The 17,498-nt window shown below is 51.7% G+C and overlaps 1 protein-coding gene across 11 annotated transcripts in view; it reads right to left on the bottom strand.

Moving 5' to 3' along the window:
* The window catches only part of tbxas1 (thromboxane A synthase 1 (platelet)), a 463,069-nt gene that overhangs the window by 46,054 nt on the left and 399,517 nt on the right, over window positions 1–17,498 (bottom strand). For all 11 annotated transcript variants that reach the window (XM_072484269.1, XM_072484272.1, XM_072484265.1 and 8 more), the window contains one exon: window positions 10,352–10,489. In XM_072484269.1, coding sequence (XP_072340370.1) covers window positions 10,352–10,489 — 138 coding nt within the window. The remainder of the gene's footprint in view (window positions 1–10,351; window positions 10,490–17,498) is intronic.

Raw genomic sequence — 17,498 nt, forward strand, 5'->3', positions numbered from 1 at the left:
CCCCCGTGCCCGGCACTCACCCCCCCCCCGTCCCCGGCACTCCCCCGAAGCCCACCCCTCCCCACCTCTCCCGCCGCACACACACCCACACACACCTCTCCCCCACTCACACAGACTGCGGCCATGCCATCACCTCTCCTGAGGCCACCCCCCAGGCCGTGACCTACCTCCACGCTGGTCGGCGTCAACCATCAGCACTGGTTGACGCCGTTAAAAAGGTGTTTTGATTTACGCCAACGGGTTCGGCCCATCTGGGGGCGGGATTTATGCCACCCCCCCCCCCCAGCGATTCTCCGACCTGGCGGGGGGGTCGGAGAATCCTGCCCACTGACTTTCATTGGGGAAGGCTGCAGATAGCTTTACAATAATCATCTTTATCAGTGTCACAAGTAGGCTTACATTAACACTGCAATGAAGTTACTGTGAAAATCCCTTCTCGCCACACTCCGGTGCCTGTTAAGGTACACGGAGGGAGAATTCAGAATGTCCAAATCACCGAATAAGCGCGTCTTTCGGGACCTGTGGGAGGAAACCGGAGCACCCGGAGGAAACCCACGCAGACACGGGGAGAACATGCAGACTCTGTACAGACAGTGACACAAGCCGGGAATCGAACTTGGATCCCTGCCACTGTGAATCAACAGTGCTAACCACTGTGCTACCGTTACAGGATGCCCTGGAGTAGTTCTGACCCAAGAAGGCCTAATTTAGGTCTGCACCTTCTTGGCATGGGTGGCAACACTCCAGCCAGTCTGGCTGAGGGGCATGAAGCAAGGTCACTGGCGGGAGTGACAGTGAGAGGAGGGAAAATGCTGTCATCCCAAGATAAAATCGCAGGATCGGGTTGATTGGAGCCACTGCTACTCCTCAGCAATTCTAGTAATCTCGTGGTGTGTTTTGGGTTGTGAAAGGCACTGTATAAATGAGTCTTTCTTTCCTTTATTTAAAAAATATATGTTTTTATTCAAGCCAGGGCATACACAACCATAAACACATAATCAAATAGAAACGTAACAACCCCACAATTTGATTTTTTTCTCACCCCCCGCTGATGAACCGGTCCTCAAACAGGGACATGAACAGACTCCATCTCACTCAGAACCCTCCCTCGAAGCCCCAACTTAATCTTCTACAGCTGAAGGAATTCTCCAACATCCCCCAACCATGCCGACACCCTCTGTGGCTCCACCGACCTCCAATCCAATAGAATTCACCGCCAGGCGATCAGCGAGGCAAAAGCCACGACATCAACCCCCCTCCCCTCCAACAGCTCCGGCAGTTCTGATAACCCGAAGATCGCCAGAGGGCCCGGTGAGATCTCCACCCCTACAATTTTCGACAATGTTTCAAATATCAAGCCCTAGAACCCCACCAATCGTGGACATGGCAAAAACATGTGGACATGGTTGGCCGGCCCCCCTCCAAATCTCTTGCACTTATCCTCTACCTCTGCAAAGAATCCACTCCTCTGTGCCTGCGTCATGTGAGCCCTATGCACCACCTTGAACTGTACCAAGCTCATCATGGCACAGGATGATGCTGCACTGACCTGGTGCATAATCTCACTCCACATCCCTCATCCCAACTCCATGCCCAGCTCCTCCTCCCATTTCCGCTTTACCTCCTCGATCGTCCTGCCTTCCAGCTTACCTGGAGATAACAACCTTTCCAACAGAGTGTGCTCCGGTAATTGAGGGAACCTCCTTCTGCACAAAGACTCATATATATCCTGTATATATCTGAAATTCCCCCGCCACCCCCTCCAGGAATATCGGGAGGGGCTGAAACACAAAAATAAATCTTGGTTGAATGCTCATCTTGACTGTCTGCACCCGCCCAGCTAATTAAATTGGGAGAGCATCCCACCTCTTTCGATCCCCCTCCACCAAGCCAGTCGGATTCCATTTATACATCGTGGCCCAGTCATGAGCCACCTGAATATCTAGATACCTGAACCTACTCCGAGCCAGCTTAATGGTAGGTCACTCAAATCCATCTGTGGTCAAAAACGAGACACCCGAATGGTATGTTGCCTCCCGCGTGCACGGGTCAGGGATGTCTCAGATTGGCTGCAGGACATACTGAAGGGGGAGGGTGAACAGCCAGTTGTCGTGGTGCATATAGGCACCAACGATATAGGTAAAAAACGGGATGTGGTCCTACAATCAGAATTTAGGGAGTTAGGAGATAAGTTAAAAAGTAGGACCTCAAAGGTAGTAATCTCAGGATTGCTATCAGTGCCACAAGACAGTCAGAGTAGAAGTTCAAGAATAGTCAGAATGAATACGTGGCTTGAGAGATGGTGCAGGAGGGAGGGGTTCAGATTTTTGGGACATTGGAACCGATTCTGGGGGCGGTGGGACCATTACAAATCGGATGGTCTACACCTGGGCAGGACTGGAACCAATGTCCTAGGGGGTGCTTTCGTTAACACTGTTCGGGAGGTTTTAAACTAATATGGCAGGGGGATGAGAACCAGGGGCGAGATTCTCCGACCCCCCGCCGGGTCGGAGAATCGCCGGGGTTTGGCGTGAATCCCACCCCTGCCGGTTGCCGAATTCTCCGGCACCGGATATTCGGCGGGGGCGGGAATCGCGCCGCGCCGGTTCGCGGGCCCCCCCTCCGCGATTCTCCGGCCTAGATGGGCCGAAGTCCTGCCGCTAAAATGCCTGTCCCACCGGCGTAGATTAAACCACCTACCTTACCGGCGGGACAAGGCGGCGCAGGCGGGCTCCGGGGTCCTGGGGGGGCGCGGGGCGATCTGGCCCCGGGGGGTGCCCCCACGGTGGCCTGGCCCGCGATCGGGGCCCACCGATCCGCGGGCGAGCCTGTGCCGTGGGGGCACTCTTTCCCTTCCGCCTCCGCCACGGTCTCCACCATGGCGGAGGCAGAAGAGACTCCCTCCAATGCGCATGCGCGGGAATGCCGTCAGCGGCCGCTAACGCTCCCACGCATGCGCCGCCCGGAGATGTCATTTCCGCGCCAGCTGGCGGGGCACCAAAGGCCTTTTCCGCCAGCTGGAGGGGCGGAAATTCGTCCGGCGCGGGCCTAGCCCCTCAAGGTTAGGGCTCGGCCCCCAAAGATGCGGAGCGCGATGCCCGTCTGATTGGCGCCGTTTTGGGCGCCAGTCGGCGGACATCGTGCCGTTTCCGGAGAATTTTGCCCCAGATTAGGAAGTTAGAGGTCAGTAAAGAGGCAGCAACTAAAGCCAGTAAGGTATATAAGGATAATAAACTCAATGTGACTCAGGGGAAGAGTAGACAGGGAAGAGATGATGAATGCAAAGGGACAGGTGGTCTGAGGTGCATTTGTTTCAATGCGAGCATTGTAGTGTAGCAGGTAAGGCAGATGAACTTAGGGCTTGGATTAGTACCTGGGAATATGATGTTATTGGTATTACTGAGATTTGGTTGAGGGAAGGGCAAGACTGGCAACTAAATATCCCAGGGTATAGATGCTTCAGGAGGGACAGAGAGGTAGGTAAAAGGAGTGGAGGAGTTGGATTACTGGTTAGAGATGATATCACAGCTGTGATTAAGGAGGGCACGATGGAGGATTTGAGCACTGAGGCAATATGGGTAGAGCTAAGAAATAGGAAGGGTGCAGTAACATTGTGGGGACTTTACTGCAGGCCTCCCAAAAGCGAGCGTGAAATAGAGGTACAAATATGTAGACAGATTATAGAAAAATGTAGGAGCAATAGGGTGGTCGTGCTGGGAGATTTTAACTTCCCCAACATTGAATGGTACTCATGTAGTGTTGGAGGCGTAGATGGAGCAGAATTTGTAAGGAGCATCCAGGAGAGTTTTTTAGAGCAGTATGTAAATAGTCCAACTCGGGAAGGGGCCATACTGGACCTGGTATTGGGGAATGATCCCGGCCAGGTGGTTGAAGTTTCAGTCGGTGATTACTTTGGGAATAGCGATCACAATTCCGTAAGTTTTAGAATACTCATGGACAAAGACGAGAGTGGTCCTAAAGAAAGAGTGCTAAATTGGGGAAAGGCCAAGTATAACAAAATTCGGCAGGAGCTAGGGAATGTGGATTGGAAGCAGCTGTTTAAGGGTAAATCCACATTTGAAATGTGGGAATCTTTTAAGGAAAGGTTGATTAGAGTGCAGGACAGACATGTCCCTGTGAAAATGAGGGAGAGAAATGGCAAGATTAGGGAACCATGGACGACGGGTGGAATTGTGAGACTAGCTAAGATGAAAAAGGATGCATACATAAGATCTAGGCGACTTAAATCTGATGAAGTTTTGGAGGAATATCGGGAAAGTAGGACAAATCTCAAACGCACAATAAAGAGGGCTAAAAGGGGTCATGAAATATCTTTGGCTAACAGGGTTAAGGAAAATCCCAAAGCCTTTTATTCGTATCTAAGGAGCAAGAGGGTAACTAGAGAAAGGATTGGTCCATTCAAAGACAAAAGAGGGAATTTATGCGTGGAGTCAGAGGAAATAGGTGAGATTCTTAATGAGTACTTTGCATCGGTATTCACCAAGGAGAAGGACATGACGGATGTTGAGGCTAGGGATGGGTGTTTAAATACTCTAGGTCAAGTCGGCATAAGGAAGGGGGAAGTTTTGGGTATTCTAAAAGGCATTAAGGTGGACAAGTCCCCAGATCCGGATGGGATCTATCCCAGGTTACTGAGGGAAGCGAGGGATGAAATAGCTGGGGCCTTAACAGATATCTTTGCAGCATCCTTGAGCACGGATGAGGTCCCGGAGGACTGGAGAATTGCTAATGTTGTCCCTTTGTTTAAGAAGGGTAGCAGGGATAATCTAGGGAATTATAGATCTGTGAGCTTGATGTCAGTGGTAGGCAAACTGTTGGAGAAGATACTGAGGGATGGGATCTATTCACATTTGGAAGAAAATAGACTTATCAGTGATAGGCAGCATGGTTTTGTGCAGGAAAGGTCATGTCTTACAAACGTAATGGAATTCTTTGAGGAAGTGACAAAGTTAATTGATGAGGGAAGGGCTGTAGATGTCATATACATGGACTTCAGTAAGGCGTTTGATAAAGTTTCCCATGGCAGGTTGATGGAAAAAGTGAAGTCGTATAGGGTTCAGGGTGTACTAGCTAGATGGATAAAGAACTGGCTGGGCAACAGGAGACAGAGAGTAGTGGTGGAAGGGAGTGTCTCAAAATGGAGAAAGGTGACTAGTGGTGTTCCACAGGGATCCGTGCTCGGACCACTGTTGTTTCTGATATACATAAATGATCTGGATGAAGGTATAGGTGGTCTGATTAGCAAGTTTGAAGATGATACTAAGATTGGTGGAGTTGCAGATAGTGAGGAGGACTGTCAGAGAATACAGCAAAATATAGATAGATTGGAGAGTTGGGCAGAGAAATGGCAGATGGGAGTTCAATCCAGGCAAATACGAGGTGATGCATTTTGGAAGATCTAATTCAAGAGCTGACTATACGGTCAATGGAAAAGCCCTGGGGAAAATTGATGTACAGAGAGATCTGGCAGTTCAGGTCCATTGTACCCTGAAGGTGGCAACGCAGGTCAGTAGCGTGGTCAAGAAGGCATACAGCATGCTTGCCTTCATCGGATGGGATATTGAGTACAAGAGTCGGCAGGTCATGTTACAGTTGTATAGGACTTTGGTTAGGTCACATTTGGAATACTGCGTGCAGTTCTGGTCGTCACATTACCAGAAGGATGTGGATGCTTTAGAGAGGGTGCAGAGAAGGTTCACCAGGATGTTGCTTGGTATGGAGGGTGCTAGCTATGAAGAAGGTTGAGGGGGGACCTGATTGAGATCTACAAAATTATGAGAGCTATGGACAGGGTGGATAGCAACAAGCTTTTTCCAAGAGTGGGGTGTCAATTACAAGGGGTCACGATTTCAAGGCACGAGGGGGAAAGTTTAAGGGATATGTGCGTGGAAAGTTTTTTACGCAGAGGGTGGTGGGTGCCTGGAACGCTTTGCCAGCGGAGGTGGTAGAGGCGGGCATGATAGCATCATTCAAGATGCATCTAGACAGATATATGAACGGGCGGGGAACAGAGGGAAGTAGATCCTTGGAAAATAGAAGACAGGTTTAGATAAAGGGTCTGGATCGGCGCAGGCTGGGAGGGCCAAAGAGCCTGTTCTTGTGCTGTAATTTTCTGTGTTCTTTGTTCTTATCCCTCTCCCAGGGCATTCACCGGAAACACTTCATTTTTGGTCATATTCAATTTGTGGCCTGAAATTCTTCCAATATACCCATAATCCTATCCATACAATCCAATGGGTTCCAAATAAATAGAAACAAGCCATCTGCATACAACGAGACTCAATGTTCCCTGCCTACCCTTACCACAGAAGAGCTCCTACATGATTGCTTGGAGTCAATAGACTGGTCCATATTTAAGAACTCAACCTAAACAAGTATGCAATGACCATCACAGACTTTATCAGCAAGTGGTCTCCTTCTCTGAGGAAGGTTGTTCTTGCTCTCGAGGGAGTGTAGCGAAGATTTACCAGACTGATTCCAGGGATGGCGGGACTGTCATAAAAGGAGAGATTGACTAGGTTTTCGCTGGAGTTCAGAAGAATGAAGGGGATCTCATTGAGACTTATAAAATTCTAACAGGACTAGAATGGGTAGATGCAGGGAAGATGTTACCAATGATGGGTGTGTCCAGAACCAAGGGTCATAGCCTGAGGATTCAGGGTAAACCATTTCGGACAGAGATAAGGAGACATTTCTTCACACAAAGAGTGGTGAGCCTGTGGAATTAATTACCACAGGAAGTAGTTGATGCTAAAACTTTGAATATATTCAAGAAGCAGCTGGATATAGCACTTGGGGAGAATGGGATCAAAGGCTATGGAGAGAAAGCAGGATTAGGCTATTGAGTTGGATGATCAGCCATGATTGTGATGAATGGCGACTTTCTGACCCATATCTAGATACCTGAACTGAACCTTATTTCGGAAGAGCACCGCCTTGGCCTGATTAATAATAATGATAATCGCTTATTGTCACAAGTAGCTTCAATGAAATTGCTGTGAAAAGCCCCTAGTTGCCACATTCCGGCGCCTGTTCAGGGAGGCCGGACGGGAATTGAACCCACGCTGCTGGCCTTGTTCTGCATTACAAGTTAGCTGTTTAGCCCACTGTGCTAAACCAGCCCCTAAAGCCTGCCCGCCGCTTGGCTAGATTGGCACCAATCTCTTGGTATATTCGGAACCTCTGGCCCTCCAAAGTACAGTCTCTCGTTGTCCTCTCCCACCTCAAGATCTACGCCTTCACCTAGAATCATTGCATCCTTACTATCATCGCCCTTGGTGATTCCCATGCTCTTGGTCTCTGCCTTAATGATCGATGTGCCTGACATACCTCCGGGGCCTTCTCACAGACTCCGCCATCCACCAACTTCGCTAATTCTTCGCCACATAGGCCGTGGCACTCGCTCCCTCCACCCCCTCCTGCAGGCTTGCAATACGCAGATTCTGCCCCCGGACCGATTCTCCTGGTCATCCACCCTTGTTTTCAGCTACTTTCGGGCCGCACCCAGCATTGCCGCCCCCAACACCACAATTCGCTCACTGTTGTCCGGTGCCGCCCTTTCCATCTCTTGGATCGTCGGACCTTGCGACTCCAGATGCTTCTCCAACCCCTCCATGGCTTTGCAAAGAGGGGAAACTGCACCCTCAATTGCCCTCGACCAATCCTCCTGCATCTCTAGCCGATGCTGCTGAAGCTCTCTTTTAATCATCCCCCACCAATTGCTCCACTGGCAATGGGGTGGACCAAGGTGACGCCCCAACCTCTGCCATGTCTTCTGTAACTGCGTAACTGCGCCATGCAGACCTTCCACCCCAACACCGTTGCCTTATTCGACCTCTGCGGTTGCAATAACCCGGTGACATTCCACCTCGAAGGTGAATTCACTCTCCACCACTTATTCCACAAAGGTTCTGACCAAAGAGCCCATTACTCGGGCAGAAAGGGCCAAAACCGAAACCTTTAAGCAGGAACTACCTTGTGCACGACCATTCAGCACACGGCCGCCACCAGAAGTTCCTTCTTTCCTTTATTTTGAGGTGTCTGCTTTGTGGAGTATCAGTAACTACAGGTTTCACAGTACTTGCGAAGTCTTATTACTGGAGAATGGATGTCCATGGTTCTGCAATTAGCTGGGTAAAATTACAGTCTACCTCAAGGCTGGACTTCAGGAATATTTCGAGCTGAGACAACAACATTTTGAGAAAAAAACATTACCAGCTAAGTCAACGAACATATAATTAAAGTGGATGGCTTTATGCCCAAAGCTAATATTTTTATGAATATTCCTTGTCTTTTTGCTGGTACAATATGAGTCTGTGCAACCTTTCAGTGCTGAAAATACTCCTTACCTCTGATTTTTTTGACCATTATTACAATCCCAGACCAGACCCCAACAGTGGCTAGGATAATGTACGGAAACCCTATTATTTTATTTTAATTTTGTAAGACTGTGAGAAGTGTTGTATGAAGAAATAGGTATATGGTATTTTAAAATAAACTTTAACATCACACCAGAAACTATCTTACAATTACCCCTTTATCCCTTAAACAATACTATTCAATAGTGATAACAATACCCTTAATTGCTATCTTTACTCCCACTTAAACAGCAAGAAAATAAACCATCATAGCTCTCAATCCACCTTAAATACCAATTTGCACAGAGGAATACTTGCTGTGCAGAGTTATTGTTTGAGAAAGAGATCTCTTAACACTGCTTTACAGAAAAGATCTGGCTCATGTCAGACCCATGCAGAAACTCTCGGTGTACGGCACGGTAGCACAGTGGTTAGCACTGTTGCTTCACAGCACCAGGGAACTGGGTTCGATTCCCGGTTTGGGTCACTGTCTGTGTGGCGTCTGCGTTCTCTCTGTGACTGCGTGGCTTTCCTCCGGGTGCTCCGGTTTCCTCCCACAAGTCCTGAAAGGCGTGCTTGTTAGGTGATTTGGACATTCTGAATTCTCCCTCTGTGTTCCCAAACAGCCGCCGGAGTGTGGCGACTAGGGGATTTTCACAGTAACTTGATTGCAGTGTTAATGTAAGCCTACTTGTGACACTAATAAAGATTATTATTATGACTATTATTTTCAAATGCTGTTTCAACTGGCTTGTTTCAGCTCCCCACTTGTCCTCTATAATACTGCTTTAAATACTGTTCTCTTTTAACTAACTGTCACAGGAGCAGAACTGTTTCACTGAGCACACCGCTTCAGCCAGATCAGAACTGAACTGAAAATGCTTTCTCAAAAGACCTGACGCCTCAGTTGCACCCAGCAATGACATCATTTCACCAAGTTTAAAATTAATTAACTTCCCAGAGAATCCCCTTAATCAAAATCAAACTGCATTAGCCCAATCTTTATACAATGGTTATTTGTACCTCAAGTTTTGTTGTCTTTCAAACCAAGATTCTTTTAAAACATGATTTCAGCAGTCAAACACACTCTAACCCAGGCTTTTACCCTTAGTTCACCAAATATTTATCATACAATATATCTAAAATTCCTAATTCATCACACTATGGGCGGGATTCTCCACACCCACGCCGAAGTGGCCGCGCCGTCGTGAACGCCGTCGAGGTTCACGACGGCGCGAAACGGCCCCGATCCCGACCGATTCAGGCCCTGACAATGGGCTAGGATCGGGGCTGCGTCATCTACACGCGCCAGGCCTTGTCGCCCGCGTAAAAGCGGCGCCGCATAGATGACGCGGCCGGTGCCGCATAACGGGCGTCATCCGCGCATGCGTGGTTGCCGTCCTCTCTAAGTCCGCCCCGCAAGAAGATGTCTGACGGATCTTGCAGGGCCGCGGAAGGAAGGAGATCCTCCTTCAGAGAGGACGGCCCGACGATCGGTGGGCACCGATCGCGGGCCACCCCACATCTGAGGTACCCCCCGGTGCAGGATCCCCCCTCGCCCCCCCGCAGGCCGCCCCCCCCCCAGCGTTCACGCACCGCTCACGACTGCAGCGACCAGGTGTGGCCTGGCCGCTCGGCCCATCCGGGCCTGAGAATAGCGGGGATGCCGGAGAATCGCCATTTTCGGTGTCTCCGGCGATTCTCCGGCCTGCGAAACTCAACCGGGCCGTTCCCGCCGCTTGGGAGAATCGCGGGAGGGCGTCGGACCGGCGTCCCGGGAAATTTTGCCGGCCCAGGCGATTCTCCCAGCCGGCGCGGGAGTGGAGAATCGTGCCCTATGGGCTTGGTCATCTGTCTTTAATATCTACTTACCTGGTCCAGAGTCAATTTTAATAACATGTTTGTGAAGTGTCTTGGGTCATTTTACTGTGCTAAAGGCATTATATAGATTATGGTCGTTGGTTTTCACATACCTTTCTGGTTTAAATTTCTCTGGTTCCCGCCAGTATTCGGGATCATAGTGAAGGACACCGACAGGAACTTCTATGATCATCCCTGCTGGAATGAAGTGTCCTTTCACCCAGCAGTCCTTTTCACACACACGGCCAAATCTGCAGCAGACCAACACAAGTGCTAGTTATTTCATCTCTGCCCTTTACAACCAATGACAACACGTATAATAATCTTTGTCAGTTATCGTCTTTGCACTCCAAGATTCCCTCCCAGGAGGGCGAAGACCAGCTTCTGTCACTTTGACCAGTTTTCACCTCTCCTTTCCTGAAGGCACTAATGTCTGGCTTGGGTATGTGAGCATCAGAAGCTCTTCATAGACACACAGGCACTTTCTACCAGAGGTGACTGGATAGCAACCAGGAGTGGGAAACCAGGGTGCATTTTTCTCCCATTCCCATTTCCTCACTGCAAGGGCCTCTGAAGGTGATATCAGCTCAGCTCAGCATAGGACAAGTATCATATTTTGACCTTCGGGTCTGTGATTTTGTACTACTTTGGTTGGTGCTTGGGGTCATAGCAGACTGGGCTTTCATTTTAACCACACTTTATGAGCTGCTTCACTTATGTGAAAGGAGTGGAGAAACTGGGATTGTTGTCCTTAGAGCAGAGAAAATTTGATAGAGGCGTTCAAAGATAGAAGGAATTTTGATAAGGGAAAAGCAGTTTCTGCAGGAGGGTTATTAACAAAAGGCCATGGAATTAAGTTAATTGGTGAAAGAACCAGAGTGGCAATGACGTGTTTTTAATTTTGTACAGGGAATTATGACAAAGAATGTGCTGCAAGGGCTGATGGACGCAGATTGATCAGTAACTTTAAAAAGGAAAATAGATACTTGAAGGATTAAAATTTGCATGGGTATGGGGAGCGAGCAGACGAGTGGTACTAATTGAATAGCTCTTTCAAAGATTACTGTAGCAGAGGAGCTAGTTTTTCTCATTTTAAATTGAGTGTCTATTGCAGGTCTCACTGTTTGCTTTATACGCAAAATAAATCAAGGACAGGGCTAAGGTTACTAGCCCAAGAGGAAGCAATGGAAAGAACAGGGATGGGGAAACAGCTTTATCGAAACAACTTAAAGGTAAGCTCCGAACCTGTAGATTTAAAAATAACACAGTAAACAGTGCAGCATACCATGAGATGCCTGTGCCTGTAATACTTCCTTTAGGGTTCAATGTTGTTTTCTTATTTTCTATCAGAACATTGACTTGATATGTCTGACACAGCCTTACTATGAAGAAACTGCCTTAACCAGACAACCTATTGGGAAATCCTGCCTGTACAAAATTCAATGGAAAAGTTTGTAATATAAAACAAAAGTGTCCACGTTTTAGGAGGGTTTTACCCCCTGTTCACGATAATCTCGTATAAGTTTCAAGAATCATGGGCGGACTTCTCCATTTCTGAGACTAAGTGTCGCCAATGGAGAATCCGTGGACTTTTACGACAGAAAAATCGGCGCCGCACCTTGTCCGATTCGGCTACCATTGAGGGGCCAGCACTGGCGCCGAGTGGAACACAGTCCATTCCCATGAAAAACGGTGCGGTATTGGCCGGGTCCGTGATTGACACTCGGGAGGCTGACAAGCTGCAGACGCACACTCCCCACACACACTTATCGAAGAAAAAAAGGGACTTCCGGTTGCGGCTATGCGGAGCTAAGTCGCATGTTCGGCAGCTTCCGACAGAAACGGACTTTTGGTCTCTTTTTAGGGCCCCCAGCGGAATTTGTTCGACGGTTCCCAGTGTGGGAATGTGTTAGTAACATTTCCCTGGCACTGTATGGATTGGACCAGGAGTGGAGCGGTGAGAAAAGTCGTTTTGGAGCAGCGAAAAGTGCGAGGGAGGAAAATCAAGATGGCGGCGGGTGGAGACCAGGCAGCGTGGGCGCAGTGGTCGCAGGAGTTTCTCCAGCGCTCCTTCACGGAATTGAAGGCAGAGCTGTTGGAGCCGATGAAGGCTTCGATAGACAAGCTGCTCGAGACCCAGAGGCCCAAGGGGCGGCGATCCGGGAGGTGCGGCAAAAGGCCTCGGAGAACGAGGACGAGATCTTGGGCCTGGCGGTGAAGGTAGAGGCGCATGAGGCGATGCATAAGAAATGGCAGGAGAAGTTCGAGGATATGGAGAACCGGTCGAGGAGGAAGAACCTGTGGATTCTGGGTTTCCCAGGGGGAGTGGAGGGGTCGGATGTTGGAGCATACGTGGTCACGATGCTGAACACGTTGATTGGCGCGGAGGCCTTCCCTGGGCCCCTGGAGCTGGAGGGGGCCCACCGAGTCCTGGCAAGGAGGCCCAAGCCCAACGGGCCGCCGCGGGCGGTGCTGGTGCGGTTCCACCGCTTCGTGGACAGGGAGTGTGTCCTAAGGTGGGCAAAGAAGGAGCGGAGCAGCAGGTGGGAGAATGCAGAGGTCCGGATATACCAGGACTGGAGCGCGGAGGTGGCCAAGAAGAAGGCCGGGTACAATCGGGCTAAGACGGCTCTGCATCGGAAGGGGGTGAAATTTGGAATGTTGCGCCGGCACTACTGTGGGTCACTTTCAAGGACCGCCACCACTACTTCGAGTTGCCGGAGGAGGCGTGGACCTTTATCCAGGCCGAAAATGTTGGACTCGGATTGAGGGTCGGTTGCGAGGGGATGTTGAGAGGGGATTGATGTGATTGTTGTGTTTTGGGGGGGGATGTTCTGTTCTGTTTGATAGTGGGGTTTTTTGGGTGCTGGGTGGGGGAGGGTGAAATGGTTCATAGTGGGGGTTTGGTGAGAGTGTGGGCGTCAGTGGTTGGAAGAGTGGGCCCCATTGGGGGGAGGGGAGAGGGGAGGCCCGAGGTGGGGGAGCTGGGATCAGGCCGCGAAAGGGAGCTGTGCCTGAGGGGGCGGGGCCGGCTTTGTGGAAAGCACGTTTTCTCCCCCGTGCTAGGGAAGGAAGGGGGTGGGGTTAGGGGGAGGGGTGGTGCTGGAGAGGAGCACCCGCTGATGGACAGGAGGAAGGGGGAGATTCTCACACTGTGGGGGTCGATGGAGTGGCGGGAGCGGCCGGGGTCAGCTGACTTAAGGGAGTGCTATGGGGGGAGCAACGCAGCTTGGGGGGGACCTAGCTGGGGGGGAGGAGGGGGGGGAACTGGGTTGCTGCTGCATTGGCCAAAGGGGAGTGGAGCCTGAAGAGAGAGTCGGGGCGGCGGTCTGCCGCTGGGGGGAAAGGAGAGTGCGGGAGGCGCGGGCACGCGGCTGGCCTAGAAAGGGAGATGGCTAATCGGCAGGTGGGGGGGCAGGCAGCCCCCTGATCCGGCTGATAACTTGGAATGTGAGAGGCCTGAACGGGCCGGTCAAGAGGGCCCGTGTGTTCGCGCACCTGAAGGGACTGAAGGCAGACGTGGTCATGCTCCAGGAGACGCATGTGAGGGTGGCAGACCAGGTTAGGCTGAGAAAGGGGTGGGTAGGGCAGGTTTTCAACTCGGGGTTGGACGCAAAGAATCGAGGGGTGGCGATTTTGGTGGGGAAGCGGGTGCCGTTTGAGGCGCTGAGCATCATGGCAGACAATGGAGGTGAGCGGTAAGCTGCAGGGGATGCGGGTGGTCTTGGTGAATGTGTATGCCCCGAATTGGGACGATGCCGGATTTATGCGGCGGATGTTGGGCCGGATTCCGGACCTGGAGGCAGGGAGCTTGATAATGGGGGGACGGGGACTTTAATACGGTATTGGATACAGCATTGGACCGCTCTAGATCCAGGATGGGTAAGAGGCCGGCGGCAGCCAAGGTGTTGAGGGGGTTTATGGACCAGATGGGAGGAGTGGACCCATGGAGGTTTGTTAGGCCGGGGGCCAGGGAATTCTCTTTCTTTTCCCACGTCCATAAAGCCTACTCCCGGATTGGCTTCTTCGTTTTGAGCAGGGCGCTGATCCCGATGGTGGAGGACACGGAGTATTCGGCCATAGCCATCTCAGACCATGTCCCGCACTGGGTGGAACTCGAGCTAGGGGAGGAGAGGGACCAGCGCCCGCTGTGGCGCCTGGAGGTGGGTTTGCTGGCGGATGAGGAGGTGAACGGGCGGATCCGGGGGTGCATTGAAAGATACCGAGAGGTGAACAATAATGGGGAGGTGCAGGTAGGGGTGGTCTGGGAGGCGCTGAAGGTGGTGATTAGGGGAGAGCTAATCTCCACTAGGGCCCACAAGGAGGGGAAGGAGAGGAGAGAGAGGGAGAGGTTGGTGGGGGAGATTTTAAGGGTAGATAGGAGGTATGCAGAGGTCCCCGAGGAGGGACTACTCAAGGAGTGACGAAGCCTCCAGACCGAGTTCGAACTGTTGACTACCAAGAAAGCGGAGGTGCAGTGGAGGAAAGCACAAGGGGCAGTGTATGAATACGGGGAGAAGGCTAGCCGGATGCTGGCACACCAGCTTCGGAAGTGGGAGGCAGCGAGGGAGATTGGGTGAATTAGGGATAAAGGGGGGAACATGGTGCGGAGTGCGGTGGGAATAAATGGGGTATTTAGAGACTTCTATGAGGGGCTGTATAGGTCTGAGCCCCCGACAGAGGAGGGGGGATGTGTCATTTTCTGGTACCGGCTGAGGTTCCTGAGGGTATAGGAGGGGCAGGTGGCGGGGCTTGGGGCACCGGTAGGGCTGGAGGAGCTGACTAAGGGGCTGGGGAGCATGCAGGCAGGGAAGGCACCGGGGCCAGATGGGTTCCCGGTGGAATTTTACAGGAAGTATATGGACTTGTTGGGCCCACTACTAGTGAGGACTTTCAATGAAGCGAGGGAGGGGGGGGCCCTGCCCCCGATGATGTCTAGGGCGCTGATCTCGCTGATCTTGAAGCGGGACAAGGGCCCTTTACAGTGCGGGTCGTATAGGCCAATCTCGATCCTCAACGTGGATGCGAAGCTGTTAGCAAAGGTGTTGGCTACCAGAATTGAGGACTGTGTTCCGGGGGTGATCCACGAGGACCAGACGGGTTTCGTGAAGGGAAGGCAGCTAAACACCAATGTGCGGAGGCTCCTAAATGTAATCATGATGCCTGCAGTGGAGGGGGAAGCGGAGATAGTGGCGGCTATGGATACGGAAAAGGCCTTCGATAGGGTGGAGTGGGGGTACCCGTGGGAAGTGTTGAGGAGGTTCGGGATCTGGGAGGGGTTCGTTAGTTGGGTTAGGTTACTGTACGAAGCCCCGGTGGCGAGTGTGGCCACAAATCGGAGGAGGTCGGTATACTTTTGGCTGTACCGGGGGACGAGGCAGGGGTGCCCCCTATACCCCCTGCAATCGAACCTTTGGCGATGGCTTTGAGGGAGTCCAGGAACTGGAGGGGGCTGGTGCGCGGACTAGGGAAGGGGGATAGACGAGCTTCCACTGAAGAGGGCGGAAAGGAGTTTTCAGTACCTAGGGATCCAAGTAGCCTGGAGCTGGGGGGCCCTACACAAGCTCAACTTGACGAGACTGGTGGAGCAGATGGAGGAGGAGTTTAAAAAGTGGGATATGCTGCCACTCTCCCTGGCGGGTAGGGTACAGTCGGTGAAGATGACGGTGTTCCCGAGGTTCCTTTTTATATTCCAGTGCCTCCCCATCTTGATCCCTAAGGCCTTTTTTATCACTGCCACTCCCGCCGACAAGGTACACCACGGGTCCAGCGGTGGCGGCGACCCTCAAAATTTGGGGGCAGTGGAGACGACACAGGGGGAGGCAGCGGCTTCGGTGTGGTCCCCGATCCGAAAGAACCATCGGTTTGTCCCGGGGAGAATGGATGGGGGTTCCTGAGCTGGCACAGGGCAGGTATTAGAAGGATGGGGGACCTGTTTATAGATGGGATGTTTACGAGCCTTGGGGCGCTGGAGGAAAAATTCAGGCTCCCCCCTGGAAATGCCTTCAGGTACATGCAGGTAAGGGCATTTGTAAGACGCCAGATGAGGGAATTTCCGCTGCTGCCAGCACGTAGGATCCAGGATAGGGTGCTCTCGGGGGTGTGGGTTGGAGAAGGCAAGGTCTCGCCGATCTACCAGGAGATGCAGGAGGAGGAGGAGGCCTCGGTGGAGGAGCTGAAATGTAAATGGGAGGAGGAGCTGGGGGAGGAGATAGACGAGGGTCCGTGGGCGGACGCCCTGGGTAGGGTACATTCTTTCTCCTCTTGCGCCAGGTTTAGCCTGATACAATTTAAGGTTCTGCACAGGGCGCACATGACGGGGGCAAGGCTGAGTCGGTTTTTTGGAGTGGAGGACAGGTGTGTGAGGTGTTCGGGGAGCCAAGCAAATCATGCCCACATGTTCTGGGCGTGCCCAGCGCTGGATGAGTTCTGGAGGGGCGCTGCGAGAACGGTGTCTAAGGTGGAAAACACCCGGGTTAAGCCGAGTTGGGGGCTCGCACTATTTGGGGTATCGGACGAGCCGGGAGTGCAGGAGGCGAAAGAGGCCGATATTCTGGCCTTTGCGTCCCTGGTAGCCCGGCGGAGGATTCTGCTACAGTGGAAGGATGCGAGGCCCCTAAGCGTGGAAGCCTGGATCAGCGACATGGCAGGGTTTATTTTTTATGGAGAGGGTAAAATTTGCCTTAAGAGGATCTGTGCAAGGGTTCTTCAGGCGGTGGCAACCGTTCCGAGACGTTCTAGCGGAGCGTTAGGAGGTGGTCAGCAGCAGCAGCAACCCGGAGGGGGGTTAGGGGGGGTGGGAAGGGGGGTACTTGGTGTTTACTACTGTGTTTATTATCGTTTAATGGGGCTTGTATATTGGGGGAATAAGTGACATAGTGAGAAGATGTTTATTTATGTGTTCTTTGTTTTTTCTTATTTCTGTAAGGGGGGGTTTGTTGAAAATATGTTAAAAATTTGAATAAAAATATTTCAAGAAAAAAAATCGAAGCCAAAAAGATGGCACTGATTGTGCTGGAGATCGCCCATACAGCTGATGGGTCGGTTGGGGCCAGAGGGCACCCAGTGGGGTGCTCTGGGGGGGAGGACATCTATACAACCCCTGGCACTCGGTTTAAAGTGGGCTGTTATCGGTGCACGCAGCTGCATGCCTGCCTTGCCGGCCGCGGCAATGGTGCTCCGTGTGGGTCCATCCCAAACCCACAGCCCACCTTGAGGCCACCCTCCACTATTCCCCCCGGCCCTGGCAGAAGCCCCCCA

The sequence above is a fragment of the Scyliorhinus torazame genome, chromosome 19 (assembly GCF_047496885.1).
Source record: "Scyliorhinus torazame isolate Kashiwa2021f chromosome 19, sScyTor2.1, whole genome shotgun sequence".
Taxonomy (NCBI): Eukaryota; Metazoa; Chordata; class Chondrichthyes; order Carcharhiniformes; family Scyliorhinidae; genus Scyliorhinus; species Scyliorhinus torazame.